At 43.2% G+C, this 14,845-nt stretch overlaps 1 protein-coding gene across 4 annotated transcripts in view; it reads left to right on the top strand.

The window, feature by feature from the left end:
• The window catches only part of LOC120715359 (poly(rC)-binding protein 4-like), a 109,467-nt gene that overhangs the window by 66,863 nt on the left and 27,759 nt on the right, over positions 1 to 14,845 (top strand). For 3 of the 4 annotated variants that reach the window (XM_040002298.1, XM_040002297.1, XM_040002300.1), the window contains 2 exons: positions 3,354 to 3,428; positions 8,918 to 8,989. In XM_040002298.1, coding sequence (XP_039858232.1) covers positions 3,354 to 3,428; positions 8,918 to 8,989 — 147 coding nt within the window. The remainder of the gene's footprint in view (positions 1 to 3,353; positions 3,429 to 8,917; positions 8,990 to 14,845) is intronic. The other variant, XM_040002299.1, reaches the window with a different exon arrangement.

Here is a 14,845-nt window from a genome sequence, read left to right as displayed (position 1 = left end):
GATATTGGACATTACTTTGGAAATTAAGCGATTTCCACAGATTACCTTCTTGTATCTTAATGCCCTACTATTACCACAAAAACTATAAGAGAAAGCATTTCTAAAATGCACACATAAATGAAAAATATAAAGGCTGAAGTAAATATGAATTATCAACACGCAGGGCCCGTGATGTGAGAAGTCCCAGTCTCTGGGGTCCACCGGTCACCCCCCCACCTCTGTGCAAACTGTGAATGAGTGTGAGGGGGAATCCTGTTCTGCAAAGCCAAATGTTTTGCAGAATATGTGAAAACTTGTTTCATTTGATTACGTATTCATATTTAAATTGAGCGCTGACAGGTCATCATTAAGAATCTCATCAGCTAAAACAATTAGCCTAGACTCTCTGGGTGTATCCTACAACCAGAACTTAATGAGCTGCAGTGGATCGCAGCATGATGAATATGACATTAGTAGAGTGCCTGTGTAATAAAAGCGCTCAGCATGCAGCAGGAAAAGCCGTGATTCCCTCATTTCAACCGCATCAGCAATTCAGACAAACACAACAATCCAGCAGCACAGCAAGTTTAAATAAGAGCCGCTTGGCTTTTATGATGTTGTGCAGCAATAATGAAATAAACTCATGTTGCTGCTTAATGTCCCTTTGATGTCTCCCTGTTGCACCAAACACACAATAAGATAAAAATGGATGAAACATTAGCCGACACTTGATGATCAGTCACTCAGAGAATGTACTGTACAGGCTTAATAGGCTTAATATCCCAAATTAAATATAAAGCATGGTTGTTTCCCAGCCTCTGAAGTATTGAACCCCCTTCTGCTTCTATAAAAAATGATAGTTTTCAGCAGCAAAACTTATCACATATTAAATGATGAGCTTTATGCATTTAAAGATCTATCTCGTAGTCTTTTTAACTAAATCCTTCCAAGTTGGAAAAACATAAAAGCACATCTGTAATGTTAGAGGTTCTGCTGTTCTCCTGCAGCCAGAACTGCCATCCACTATTTTTTGGGTGACCACAGTTGGTGCAACTATCAGCAATCAATCAATTTAGTGCCCTTACTATATAACCACTGATGGTTTTTGCTTGGATTATGGCATCAGTGAAGTGGACCTACCACTCCGATGTCGTCACTACTGTGTATTAATGTGTATGTCCAAAAAAAAAATCCCCCACTGCAAGCTCGGGTCCTCAGCCAGAGGCCTGGGAGCTTGAGGGTCCTGCGCTCTACTGGACAGAGATCTCGGATGTTGTTCCTGGGATCTGCAGGAGCCACTCCCCTAGCTTTGGGGTCACTGCACCGAGTGCTGCGATTACAACGGTTACCTTCACCCTCCGCATCTTCTTGAGCTGCTCTTTCAGCCATTGGTACTTCCCAGGTTTCTCATGTTCCTTCTTCTTGATGTTGCTATCACTCGGTATCGCTACATCTATCACTACGGGTCTCTTCCTCTGCTGGTTCACTACTACACTACAGTTCGTCTTGTGATTGGAAGGTTGCCGGTTCGAGCCCCGGCTCGTACAGTCTTGGTCACCGTGTCCTTGGGCAAGACACTTCACCCGTTGCCTACTGGTGATGGCCAGAGGGGCCGATGGTGCGATATGGCAGCCTCACTTCTGTCAGTCTGCCCCAGGGCAGCTGTACCTGTAGCTGCCTCCACCAGTGTGTGAATGTGAGTGTAAATGAATAGTGGAATTGTGAAGCGCTTTGAGGGTCTCGAAAAGCGCTATAGAAATGCAATCCATCATTAATTATATCATCAGTTATATCGTTATTGCAAATTTTCAAATGTATATCGTGATAAATATTTTTGGTCATATCGCCCTGCTCTAGTGGCAGTAGGGATTGTCCAGATGTCACATTTTCTAGTAGTTCAGAGGATGCTTCACGTAGTCTTCGTAATCGGCCAGGAGGATCCAGGGTAGAGCTGTTATCCATTATCTCAGGTCAGCCGCTCTCGCACTCAAGGCCTTCAACGCACCAGTTGTTCTTGGGGTTTGGTGCCCAGTCTCAGAGGGTAGGGCTGATGATATCTCCCACCTCAAAAGTCAAGGAAACCACAGGACACATCCAAAAATGTTTCATCACACCGCTGGTAAAATGTTGCCTTGGTGGTTAAAATTTAAACAGGGTAATGACAAAAAGTACCTTTAACCCATATCGCAAGCTCATCCCTAAACTAACCAAGTAGTTTTTAGTGTTAAACCCAATCTATTAAACACAAGCGCCTCAATGGGGAGTCAGATTTGTAAGTTATTATTCCAACACTCGCCTTCCAATGTTTCAACACTGATTTCATACTAAAGATATAAAGCAGCTGGTTTTGCCCTTGAATAACAGTGAGACACACACACAATGGTAAAACACAGCTCAATACTACAATTGACTTTCTATTGACGTTGCTTTCACAGATGCCAGCCAGTGTTGGGGAGTAACGGAGTACATGTACCAGCGTTACGTAGTTAAAATACAAAATATGAGTATCTGTATTCCATTACAGTTACCGTTTAAAAAGGTGGTAATCAGAATACAGTTACTTTGTTGAAATAAATGGATTACACGGCGGTCTTTTCCTGTTTTATACGTTCGGCTGTGTCCTCTCTGTTTTTGGTAATTCCAGGCCGGTGGAAACCCAAACAAAACACACATTAAGAGGCTCTGATGTCTGTGTCTCAATCTCGCGGCCCATTTCACCTCTACTTGTGCCCCGAATAGTGATGTGAAGAAATATTTTTAAAAATTATTATCCAAAAAATGATTTAATATGAAGGCAATAGGCAGAGTGTTACAGGCATCGCCCTAAAGAAAGTACGAGCTGTCACCGAGCAGAAACGGGAGCTGGAAGCATGTAAATATAATAATAACCACTGCAGCCAAACAGAGAGCCTGACGAGCCCAGCTGTAAGTAAGCTGTTAAGACTCGACTGTACGCTGTGTTTGTGTTTTCCTCCGAAATAATAAGTTCCGGAATAGTTTTCTATACGAGGTCGCTGCAAAAAGTGCAGCCTTACCTAATGTCCACCGACTGTTACTCATTTATATTAAGATTTAAACATCTGGTTGGTGTTGGTGTGGAGAGTAACCTTCAGTAATAGTAATAAATCACACAGCAATAGTACATTCATGTAGCTGTAAAAAGCATGATAATATAAAAAAGTAAATATATAAAGTAATCCAAAGTATTCAGAATATTCATCATATAATCTGTAGTGGAATACATTTTAGAGGTAACCTTCCCAACGCTGATGCCAGCACATAATTGGACCCCATTATTTGCCACCACCACCTTAAGATTCTTCATATGTTTGTGCCTATAACCTCACCTCTGACTGTCTTTTCTTTATCTGTAGTCTCCACCAAAAGGAGCGACTATTCCATACCGACCCAGCCCGACTCCGGGAACTGTACTGCTGGCAGGAAACCAGGTAAGCTGTTGGAGAATGATGGTAATTAACATCCTGCTGGAAATCACGTACCACTGTAAAGGTCCTTCAGATGAACCGTAACAGGGAGCAAAACATAAAATATGCAAGACGGCAGGAAAATGATAGATGGAGCAGACAGAACAAAATAATGCAGGTATCCAGTGATGAAAGTAGTATGAGAGTGGCAGAATAAAGGAAATGATTAATGAAGGCAGAACAAACAGATTTATAGACAGAGGAAAATCAGGTAACAGAAGGAAGCATGAAAGGAGGAGAGGCAGAGATGTTGGTGAGAGAGGCACAGGCGGACGGATTAATGGGTCAGATAGACGCGTAGATGAAGGGGATTCAGGGAGGTATGAAGAAATGATGGATGTATGGGAGTACTGAGGAAGAGATGGAGGAGTGGACGGATGAGTGAGTCGATACATAATTTATTATTCAAGAATATGCTTTGGTTTGCAATTTCAGTGTCAGACAGAATACCCACATGGTCGCTTACCCTCTTCTGTTTTTTCCATGCACAGACACAGTCATGTTTCCATCTTTTCAGAGGAGATCAAACTGCCTTACTTTAATTTCCTGGATGTAGACTAAACTTAATCTAGAACAGCAATTTCCTTCAAATGGCTCAACAGGCAACTTTTGGTCCTCACAAAAAACTGAGGTCCCCGCAAGTCATTAAATAGATTTATGTCCCCACAACATCAGTAATACAAGTATGGATGTGTACACACACACAGTCCACTTGCTAAGTTGTAGGGTGTAGGCGGCTCCTGTCACACCAGTTCAGTATGATAAAATGATGCTTTTTTATGACGACTCACAATTCTTAAGTATTCACTAGAGAAAACATTTGTCGCTGCTGGAGAGGAAACCTTGGTTTGTCTGTGTTTCTGTGGAGAATGAATTTGTTGGATTGGAAAGTTTTCACCAAATTCTACTATATATGATTTTTATTTCCAAACCAGATTGTTATCTCTTCCAGGGAAGTCGTGTGATCATCCATTTGATAGCATCCTTGAAAGGCTGGGGATGGATTTGAACAAATATGGGGACTGGTTGAACTTGATTCACTTTTAGATACAATCTGATTCTATAACCAGGAATTTGTGGAAAACGTTTTTTGTTCCAAAATAGGGCAAAATTTTGCATCATGTAAGATCAGATGGACATCTATCAGGTCACTGGTGACCCATCCAAGGCTACGATTAAGATATTGTTTGTTTGTAGCTGAACTTTTCCTTGTTTGGAACACCTCATAATGGAAAGACACTGATGTCAAATATATTTGAGTTCAACTTAAAACTATCTTGTAGTTTCTATAAATTTGCCTCAGACATGTTTGGGCTGGTGCCCTGGTGAATATTACAAGATCAGTGATCTCAAAATTAACTTAGATTTTCCTTCAAAGGTCTTAATATTTTTTACAAAATGTGCTTGAAACACTTTATTTTGTTGTGACATCTTTTATTCAGGTAAGAAAAACAAGGTCACACAAATAGGATGCAATCTGCAATCGATGTAGAAAACCTGAAAAATGAAATTAGATGTTTGTCTGCAGACTCTTCTGACGGACCTCGAAGGTAATCAGTGGGAAGCCACCTCGTAGTTAAAACAAAACAATGGATTTGCTGTCTTAAATATAATTTAAAGTAAAGATATAATAAGAAACGATGCTTTTTGCCTTCTTACCACTTATTCTGCCAAGATGCTCTTCAGGCTGCAGGGATTGATTGTCAGTATAATCACATCAAGTCCCATTTCTGACGATTACACTGTCTATTGGGGATCTTCAGATTAAACCAATAACTCATTTTAATAGATCACCCTGTGGAACTGATTTAGGTAATTGTATCATGGTGTTAGAGGATTATAGTCAAGGTTGGAAAGGAAAATCTAGATTATTTAGAGCCTAATAATGTTTCTCCAAGTGTTATTGAACAAAAACAGCACATATTTTACTTGTTTGCATTTGCAGAGTTTACAAATTAAACTGTGACATCTACTAAAATAAATGCTCAGTGATGCTGAGCGCCATAAACCCCGACCTAAACGTTCCTGCATTTACAGAAAGTATTAATCGACAGAGAAAAACATGTTCTGGGTAGAAGTGGCTCAACATTTAGCCCAAGGCTGCTCCAGTGTAAACACAGGTAGAGGATTTTATATCTTTCTAGGTTTCTTAGTCCTGGGGAAAGTCCCTGCAGTGAAATGACAGCTAGAAGCACGAGAAGCTGCTGTTAAGACTCTTTGTGCCTCTGCTAGCTTAAGTCTGGGAGTCTCTTGGCCCTTTGACAGTCAGTGGAAACACATTTATGGCCCTTTGTGAGTCACTGTGTTACGGCTGTGCTACAAAATCTCTCTGTGTGTTTCTTTAAGCGTAACCCCAGAGATTCCCAGCGTACTGCAGTCACATCCTTCCTGTTTAACCCGTTGACCTTGTAAAGTTGTTCTTGTTGAGCTTGGATTACACCACTGTTATTGACTCTTATCGACAAGGCACAAACTGGAAATGTGGTCGTCCAGATTTCTAAAGAAACTGAAGCTACAGAAACACAAGCAGCATGTTTCGTTCCTCAGAATCATCCAGATTCTGCTACATTTAATTTTTCAGCAAACCCAACACACCAGAGGAAGACAGCCTGAAGATGCTGAGTTGGGGCTAAAAGCTCACAGGTCAGGCGGTGGTGACAACAAACATCTCTCCTTCTAGAGACCCAGTCAGCATGATGCAGCCTTCCTGTGTGCTGATAGGTTGATTTGGCTTAGTGACCAAAAACAGCTTCATGCTTTGTAGCATCTGGTGATTTATGAATATAAAACAGAAAAAGACTTCATGATAATCGACGTGATTGTTAAAACTGAAACATCCTCAGAATTGCGAGCAAGATCATTTTGCACTGAGTATGCTGCTCTCATGCTTGCAAACTTTAAGCGCCACAGAAATAATAAGTTCACTGATATCATTGAATTCTAAATGTGGATATCAACTGTTATGAGCCTGATATTTGTCACCCTGGTGTTGTTTTTGTAAACCACAGAATTGAACTGAATGAAAGCTGAATGATCCAAATATTCTGACCTCGTTTGCCCCCAATTAGCACGTTCTGCTCAAGCGTAACAAAACCAAAGTAGAAAAATCCTGCACGATTTCTCCCTGTAGGGTTTTCAAAGTACCTTGAATTCTGAAAAGTTTTCTGAGACGAAAACTCTGATGCTTAATTGGTTGCAGAAATCTCGCCGTGTGCGTTCAGGCTCGACGGTGCATCGGAGCTTAGCGGCGCGCAGGTTGTCATTTGGTCAGTCCGAGACGTGCATGATTTTTTTTTTTTTTCCCTAAGAGAGTGGCACAACTGAGATCTGTCTGTACTTGGTCACACATCACTGGACTGCAGCACAGATTGTTTGGAGATTGACTTGGACGTCTCTCTGCGTAGTTGTCTGGGGCATTTGGTTTATTTGTGGATGAACTCTGAGGCGCTGCTGCAGTCAGCGGTGGGACAGTTTGTAGTTCATCAACTCGAAACCCTAAAATCTCATGTAAAGTAAAATCAATGCTGAAGACGATTCAATAAAACAAGGTCCTTTATAACTTTAGTGCATCACAGTTTTCCACCAGCACTTTAGTTTAAGTGACAGAGACAGAAATCAGTCGTTGTGTTTGCTTGTTATTCTGCAGAGCTGCATATTTGAACAAAAGCTCAAGCTAGACGGAGTCTAAAGAAACCCTTTCATGTCCTCAGTTTAACGTTTGGGGAAAGCTAGTTTACTATAAGCCAAGATCAGTGAGATTACTACTGCGCTGATGCTTCCTACACTGATTTCCAGTGAGTCTTGTGGCAGGTTGCAAACTTTAGACACAATTATGACATCTTAGATTAGCTTGTCGGACCTCCGGTCACAACATTACGTTCATTCAGTTTTATTTTTTATACCTGCAAAGACAAAAATGATGGAAGCCCAACAAGGTAACGGTAGAGAGGAAAAACATCCCTTTTAACAAGAAACGAATAATAAAAACATTGAGACAGAGATGGTTCGTTTACCAGATGAATAGATTAGATGGAAAAATCAAGATTAGTTGTAAAAAAACATTTGAGAATAATGGAATCAAATCATTTTACAAATACTCCAATAATCACAGCCTTCAATAACCAAAACATGTTTAAAAGTGTGGAACTGTGAGTAACTTCAGACACAGAACCTCAGACTGCAGCGTTTTTGGTTGTTTGTACACATGCGTGTGCTTCAGTACATGCCACTTTATTTCACTACAGTCTACATGACATTAGCAAAGTACTGCAGAACCATCTGCTTCACTTTCCACCTCATTTACAACAGAAAGAGGCCGGGGCGCTGTATAAGAGCCAAGAACCAATCACTAGCTGGCGTGAAATATTAATATTTTAAACGAATGGCGTTATTAGTGCTGCGTAGCAGAGGAGTAACATTGAAACGTCTAGTTGGCCGATCGCACACGTCACTAAAGCGTGACGTCGCTGTTCCGTTTCATGCGTTCCTTCTCTGGTTTTCAGCGTCGCCACCTTGAGCCGGCCGTTGGTGTGGGGGGGGGGCTATAAAAATAAGACTGATGCAAATTGAATCTCAGCCATCTTGTTAAAACAAGTCGTTTCAGTGCATCTCCAGGCAGTTTGGCCTTTGGAGACGGTCTCAGCGGTCCGACAGCATCGGCACACCTTTGGCGTCACGCTGCCTTCACGCTGCCACGTGGCAGTTTTCCTTCGGAGAATGATAAAGTATTTATTCTGCTCCACTTCATCTTCTCATCTAGCAGTAAATGGGAAACTAAATGAACTCTTGATGGTTTCTTACTGATTTCTGCTTCTCATTGCAGAATCACATGGAAAACCTGTTTTTGTTACTTGTTCTGTGCGTCTGGTCTTTGCTGTCTTTACCTTTGCTTTTCAAAATGTCTTACAAATAAATACACAATGACTCTGAGCTCTTGCAGCAGCAGAGCAAACACTTATGTAATCAGCTGAGTAACACTGCTCACATCATGTTAAAGCAACTTACAGCCGATCCAGTGACATAAAGAAAATAGTTTTTAAGGACACTCGTAAAATTTAAGGCCGCATTTTTCTTATTAAATTAACACAATTATTGCTGCTTTTACAGTTAGTGAGACATTGTTGGTACAAAGCTTTCATAAGTATGATAATAATTGTTTCTTTATATGGTAAAAGCTGGGATCAGTTCTTGTCCCTGTTCCTTTACTAACTCAAGTCTCATGAGGTGACTGTGCATGACTTTAATTTCTAGGGGAGATTTGACCCAGCTTGACATTAGTTAGTGTGTAACAGTGTCCACGCTGCATGCCTCACACAGGTTTAGCTGTACGTCGAACAGCTGTGGCGATGAAGGATTCCGAGCCGCTCTGCAGTGACCAGGTTGTTCATGTTTGATCAGTTCTGAGCTCTAACCGTGGCGTTGACTCTGCTTGTGTCTCTCTGTGCCGGCTGAAGGTGTTCGAGGCTTCAGACTTTGGCTCTCACCCCCTGTTCTCAGTGGCACAGGGAGGAGTGGACCTGCAGCAAGTGAGTATGGCCGCCTGGGGGCAAGGGTCGAGGGTCAAAGGTCACTGCATCACTGCCTTTGTTTCCATCTACCAACGAGCTGCTTTTGACTGGAAGCTGGGCTGGAAAGATGGAAACATTTAGAGCTGCAGTCAGCTGCTCCAGACTGAAATGTGTTCACTATACGATTTAATGAGAAGCCCTGCAAACATTTGTAAAAGTTTAATGATTTAATTTTGCGAGTACAAATATATGCACTGCTCAAAAGATTAGAGAACACACTGAAAACACATCTATCAGCACTGATATGGACTCAGCGTTAGGAATGAAAGGACCTGCACAGCTCTGAAAATCAAAGTGATTATGCATCAGGCTAGTCACTGCAGCAACTCCAAACGGTACTCAGCAGTTTGTCCACGTGCTTGTCTTGTATGCTTGTCTGAAAATGGCGGCGCACGCTCCTAATACGATGAACGGTGTCCTGGGGGATGTCCTCCTAGATCAGGACAGTCTGAGGGGCAACCTGGTGACGTCCAAGAGGTCTTCTATTAGATTTAGATCAGACGAGCCCGAGGGCCATCGGTGGCATCGATTCCTTCATCCTCCAGGAACTGCCTGCACGCTCTCACCACATGTCGTACACCAGGAGGAACCCAGGACCCACTGCACCAGCGCCATACCTGATGGCAGTCAGGGTGCTGCTGCCTGGCCTGTACAGGCCTGTGCGTCCATCCATGACCATCACTGATCCACCACCAAACACTCACGCTGAACAATCTTACAGACATCATAACGTTCTCCATGAGAGCGTTCCACGTCAGGGTGAACCTGCTCTCATTTTCTGAGAAACTCAGGGCATCTGCTGTGGACCTGCCACTGCTGGTATTCTACGGCCAACGGGGCTCCGTAGTCCCGGGCCGAGAGCACAGGGTCTACTGATGGCCCTCAAGACACAAGACACACCTTCATGAAGTCTGTGTCTGATTGTTTGGTCAGAGACGTTCACACCGGTGGCCTGCTGGAGTTCATTTTCTTGGGCTCATCCTGTTTCTGCACGGTTGAACCTGCAGCCGTGTCCCACAATCTTTGGGCCATTTTGGGAGAACGCCTACTGGCTGCCCCTCCCTGAGCCTGCTTCTTTTGGAGCACCCAGTGCTACTCATGAGAGATGACCTGTCATTGGAGGATCAAGACCTTACAAATATAAAGTCCCTTGGGTTGGGCTGCAAATACTAGTAGAAAGGAGTAGAAAAATCTGACTAAACTAAAAGATTTGACAAAGTTTCAAACGTGACGTGTTTGGCAAAAGTTCATAGAACAATATAAAAGTTCCTGAAAAACTCTTTCAAGTGTCTTTGTTTGCAAAGTCCTCAGTTTGCTGTTTTATGCAATTCTATTCACGTAACTCGAATTTTTCTCAGGATAATTATGTCGTTTTTCAGCTGCACTCAATTTGCAGATCAAACCCTTCTTCCCATTCGGTCCTCATTCCCCACACAATGCAAAAGCTCGCCTCCTATTTATTCAGATTTTTGCTTAAATGGTTCATCGCCAACACACGCCAGCGCTTTGTTTCAGTTTTCGCTCTAAATCAACGGATCTTTTTGTTTCGGTTGGTTGTGTGAGGCAGGTAAACAACCGCCTCCCTCGGGCCGGGGAGCGAGCCAAAGGACCCGAATTCAATCATGCTGCTGCTGCGCTGCAGCCGACACTGGCATCGTAAAAACAGATGGTCAGTGCGGTCAAGGATGCCAGATTAACGCCTCTGCACAGAGGAGCTCAGTAAACATGAATCTTCTTTTTCACATTAAAAGCAAACAAAATGCAGGCGCACGATAGCCGAGGCTGAGCGAAGACGAATGCCGTGGAGAAAAAGTACAAAACAGGCAAAGAAAAACACGGAATCGAGGAGGAAAAGAGACGTGACGAATCGAGACGGGAAAAAATAAGTGCAGGGAAGGAGAGGGAAAGATGAAGAGACGAGCGGGGATGCCGAGCAGCTCCTCCTGGCGAGTTTAATGGCCGTTAACAGCCGAGAGGGGTCGGCCTCCTCGCTCTCGGTGCTTTCACCTCCCAGGAACGCATCCGTTAACGAATTTTCCCCCGACTCATTGTTTGCTCTGAAACACAAATGAAGCAGAGGTAGAGCCTGTGAAACAGCCGTTGGCTATAATTGCGAGGATGGATCGGAGAATGCACGGGTCATTTTTTATGTGCTTGTATCCTAGAGGGCTGCCATCAGGTTCACAGTCCTCAAACAGGCTTAAAAGTGGCTTAATGAATCCAAAACGTACAGCAGGTGGGATGCTATCAAAAGCACAAACACTCAATACAGCCTCATTATTCTACTGCTCAATAACAGCTGTGCTGCTTTGCAGCAGCTGAACCGGAGCTCCACGGTGTGTTGCCGTGCTGGATATGTTGAGTGCCACAAACTTCCTTGAGACTCTAATGGAGTCTCAGAGTTGTTAATTAACAACATTTCTTCATTAAGTTACTCGTAAACTTGATGCAAACATCACCGAGTTCCCTCAAAGAGCGTTTTCTGATGCACATTAGCTCTAATTAAATGTCGTTTCTAGGAGACAGACACACACCTGCAGTCTGGCACGTTAAAGCAGCTCATGAAGCTCACCTGCAACAAAACTGCACGTTTAATCACATTTACAGGAAAATATCATGTCTCCAGCAAAATACCTTAAAAACACAGGTATTAATAATGACCATGATTCATACAATAATAAAAGAAATGATGCAGCACCATCGGGGATGGTGATTCTGGTCAATGTTACTTGGATGCTGGTTGTTGAGGTTGAGGTTTGGAGATTATGAGCGGTGCCTCGTGACCGGCGGTCATCGTCTGAACGAGCAGAGGTCTTTACATCGAAGCGGGTTTCAGGACTTCAGGGTCAACCCTGCGTGCACATCACCATGGTAACTTATGCAGCTAACGTGCTCTGGAGCGGGCTGCGTTTGAGATCAGAGACCAGCGGGGGTGAAATCGTTGTCAGTTTCCTTTTACAGACCTGTGAGCACAGACAGGCTTTGTCTGTGCTTCTTATCAGTAAGAAAGATCAAGAAATCTGGTTTTATAGATTTAATATATCCATCCTTCCGTTCTCTTCCGTTCTTATCCATATTGGGGTCGCGTCGGGAACGGAGCCTTTCTCAGAGTTAATATAGTTTGGGGGGTTTTCTTTGTTTTCCCCGTTGGCTGCAAGTAATTTTAAAACAGTTGTATTTCCTGCTCTGGACCTGATGTCATATTTGTAGTAGTCCAAGGATAGATTTGAATTCTAGTTTTATATTTATCCTTGGTTAAAAACACAGGTGTGGATATTAATTTGATGGAGTAAATGGCTGTTCTAACGACAGCGCGGTGTGAAGGCTCAGGACCTTCAGACAGGCTTTGTAACTGTAACACACCTTTCCCCGCCTCACTGACCAGCATGCGCACACACACACACACACACACACACACACACACACACACACACACACACACACACACTGCTGCAGTATGTTGTTTAACCTCTTTGTATTTCATATATCGTGCAGCTTTTGTAAGTCGTAGACGGGTTACACCATCACTGTCATGTGACAGACTCTGCTTCTATTTACCGTTTTTAGTAACCGTATTTGTTTGACCGCTGAGCCTCGTTGTTGCTGTGTTGAACCCGCCTCATGGCCCAGGAGTTCACGTTATTTTTGACTTCATGTTTTGCTAACAGCACCTGCACCATGCAGGAAGTGAGCAGATAGCAGATTTTGGCCATTAATCTCTCCTAAGCTGTTTTAGGACAGCGTGATGAATAGTCTGCGAGCTGGCAGTACATCAGCCTGTAGGTCAGGTCAGGTTTATGCACTTATGTTAAATCCACTTTAATGTGTTTGGGTTTGTTGTGTGTGTTGTGTGACTGTAACTGAAATTATGTGACTTACTGATCTGAGCATAATTTCTGAGCTCTTATCGTCTTGAAGTGTATCCAGATTTTCTCACATATCTCACGTGTACTCGTGCATGAATCAAACCTACAATCTGATGAAATTTTGCGCCTCTTCTACGAGGTTTTTTTCCCCGGTGAGCGCTGGTGCATAAATAGCTTCATGTCAAGGGCGCGGGTGTTCAGACCAGACGTAACGGTCTGAGGTCAGTTTGTGTGTCGCCGTCATTAGCCACACGTCCTTCAGCCAGACGCTGAACCCGCCATCGCTGCGTCGTGTTGGTTTAAAAGCGGCCTCGGGCCACGTTGCTTCTACATTTAAAATTCTTTCATCCAGCAGAGCCTCTGTGAGTGATCATCTGAGGGTGTGACTGCAGCGGCTCATGGCTTCATAAAAGATGCACACATCCCCTCTCAGCGTTTTTAAACGGTGTTTTTCCCGTCGCCACCTTTGCCTTTGAAACCCAGATCCACAGTCGGCAGCGTCTGCCCGACGAAGCTGAAAACCTCGTGGAGAAAAGCAGAGACAAACACACGGTAACCTCGGAAAAGCAATTTAGAGGAATGAACTTCTCTTTTCTTGTTTGAGCTGAATGGAGTGAATACAAGCTCGGCTGCTTCAGTGTAAAATGTTCTTCTGACTCGAGGTAAATTGAAATGATTACCAGAATAAATGAGTTTTTATTTTCAAATATAATTTTTATATTCTCGGGCTTCTCGACATCCAGTATTTCAGATGTTAGTCAGAAGAAACTGCTGGTGGTGTGAAAGTGCTACATCTTTAGCAAATGGTGAATGATCTCCTTGTTTCTTAATCGGGAAAAGGATTCAAGCCAAAATCAATCGTAATTAAGCCGTGAAACATTTAGAATAAAGTCTCTGGGATCAGCGCGAAGCATGAAGTCACTCAGCAGGTCGTGTTGTGTGTTAGAATTTACCATTGTTGTTCTTTGCGTGTCTTATTCACACTATAAGAAATGTTTAAATCGGATATTAAAGTGGATTTATTCAGCTTGGACGCCCAAGTTTGTGAATGAAATAACTTGAGAAGAAAGTCACCTGGATTTTAAAGTTGATGAACCATAAGTGCGTCAGGAGGCTGAGACAACAACAGCTCAGCCCACCTGTGGTTCAGACCTTGAGCTTGTGAGGGGCAACCAATCAGAAGAAAGTTTGCATTAAGGGGGAGGAGCTAAAAGAGCTTGCCTGAGTCACAGAGATTGGCCGAGTGAAAGTGGTCACAGTGAGGATGCTGCACCAAAAACCTCTGTGTGATTGTTTTTGATCACCAGACACTAACTCGCTTTGCTAACTAACGACCGAGCGGCAGCGCGTCACAGAGAGGACGTGGAGAAGGTTTGCCTTCAAAGTAAAAGCTCGGGCCTCAGCCTGAAACCAACACATTTCAAAAGGAGCAACTTTTACTTTGAAGATAAATCGTCTCTGTTTCCAGTTGGCATCACGTTCTTCGTTTGCTGAGCGAGTAGGTGGCAAATGTTTGCAGACGAGTCTGCGTCTTCCATATAAACTAGAGGTAACCATGGCAACCTGTTAGTGACCAAAGCAGTCACAAGGAGGGTTTTGACAGCAGTTTCACCTAGCAACAGCTAGCAACAGCTAGCAGACGCTCACTAACTGCACGTCTGTTGTTCTGAAAGTAAAACTACCTGTAAATGTTTTAAAACAGCGTCTTTGACACGTTGTTGTGTTGGAGCTTCGCCACAGCTCCCGTTCATCGTCCCGGCTGTGTGATTGTTCTAAAACTGCAGTAAGTAAACGGACGATTATAAAGAAGCAGAACCCAAAACAGAGAATCTTTGTGAGCCACTGATCTGGAGACAGATCCACGCTGGCAGCAACACACACAGGTTAAATGGGATAAAAGCTTTACATGGACCAAGTTAGCCAAACTAAGCTGACTGACTTCGCTGCA

This window comes from Simochromis diagramma, unplaced genomic scaffold (genome assembly GCF_900408965.1).
Source record: "Simochromis diagramma unplaced genomic scaffold, fSimDia1.1 OVJJ01000438.1, whole genome shotgun sequence".
In the NCBI taxonomy this organism is placed as follows: Eukaryota; Metazoa; Chordata; class Actinopteri; order Cichliformes; family Cichlidae; genus Simochromis; species Simochromis diagramma.
This window is presented reverse-complemented; position numbering and strand designations above follow the sequence as displayed.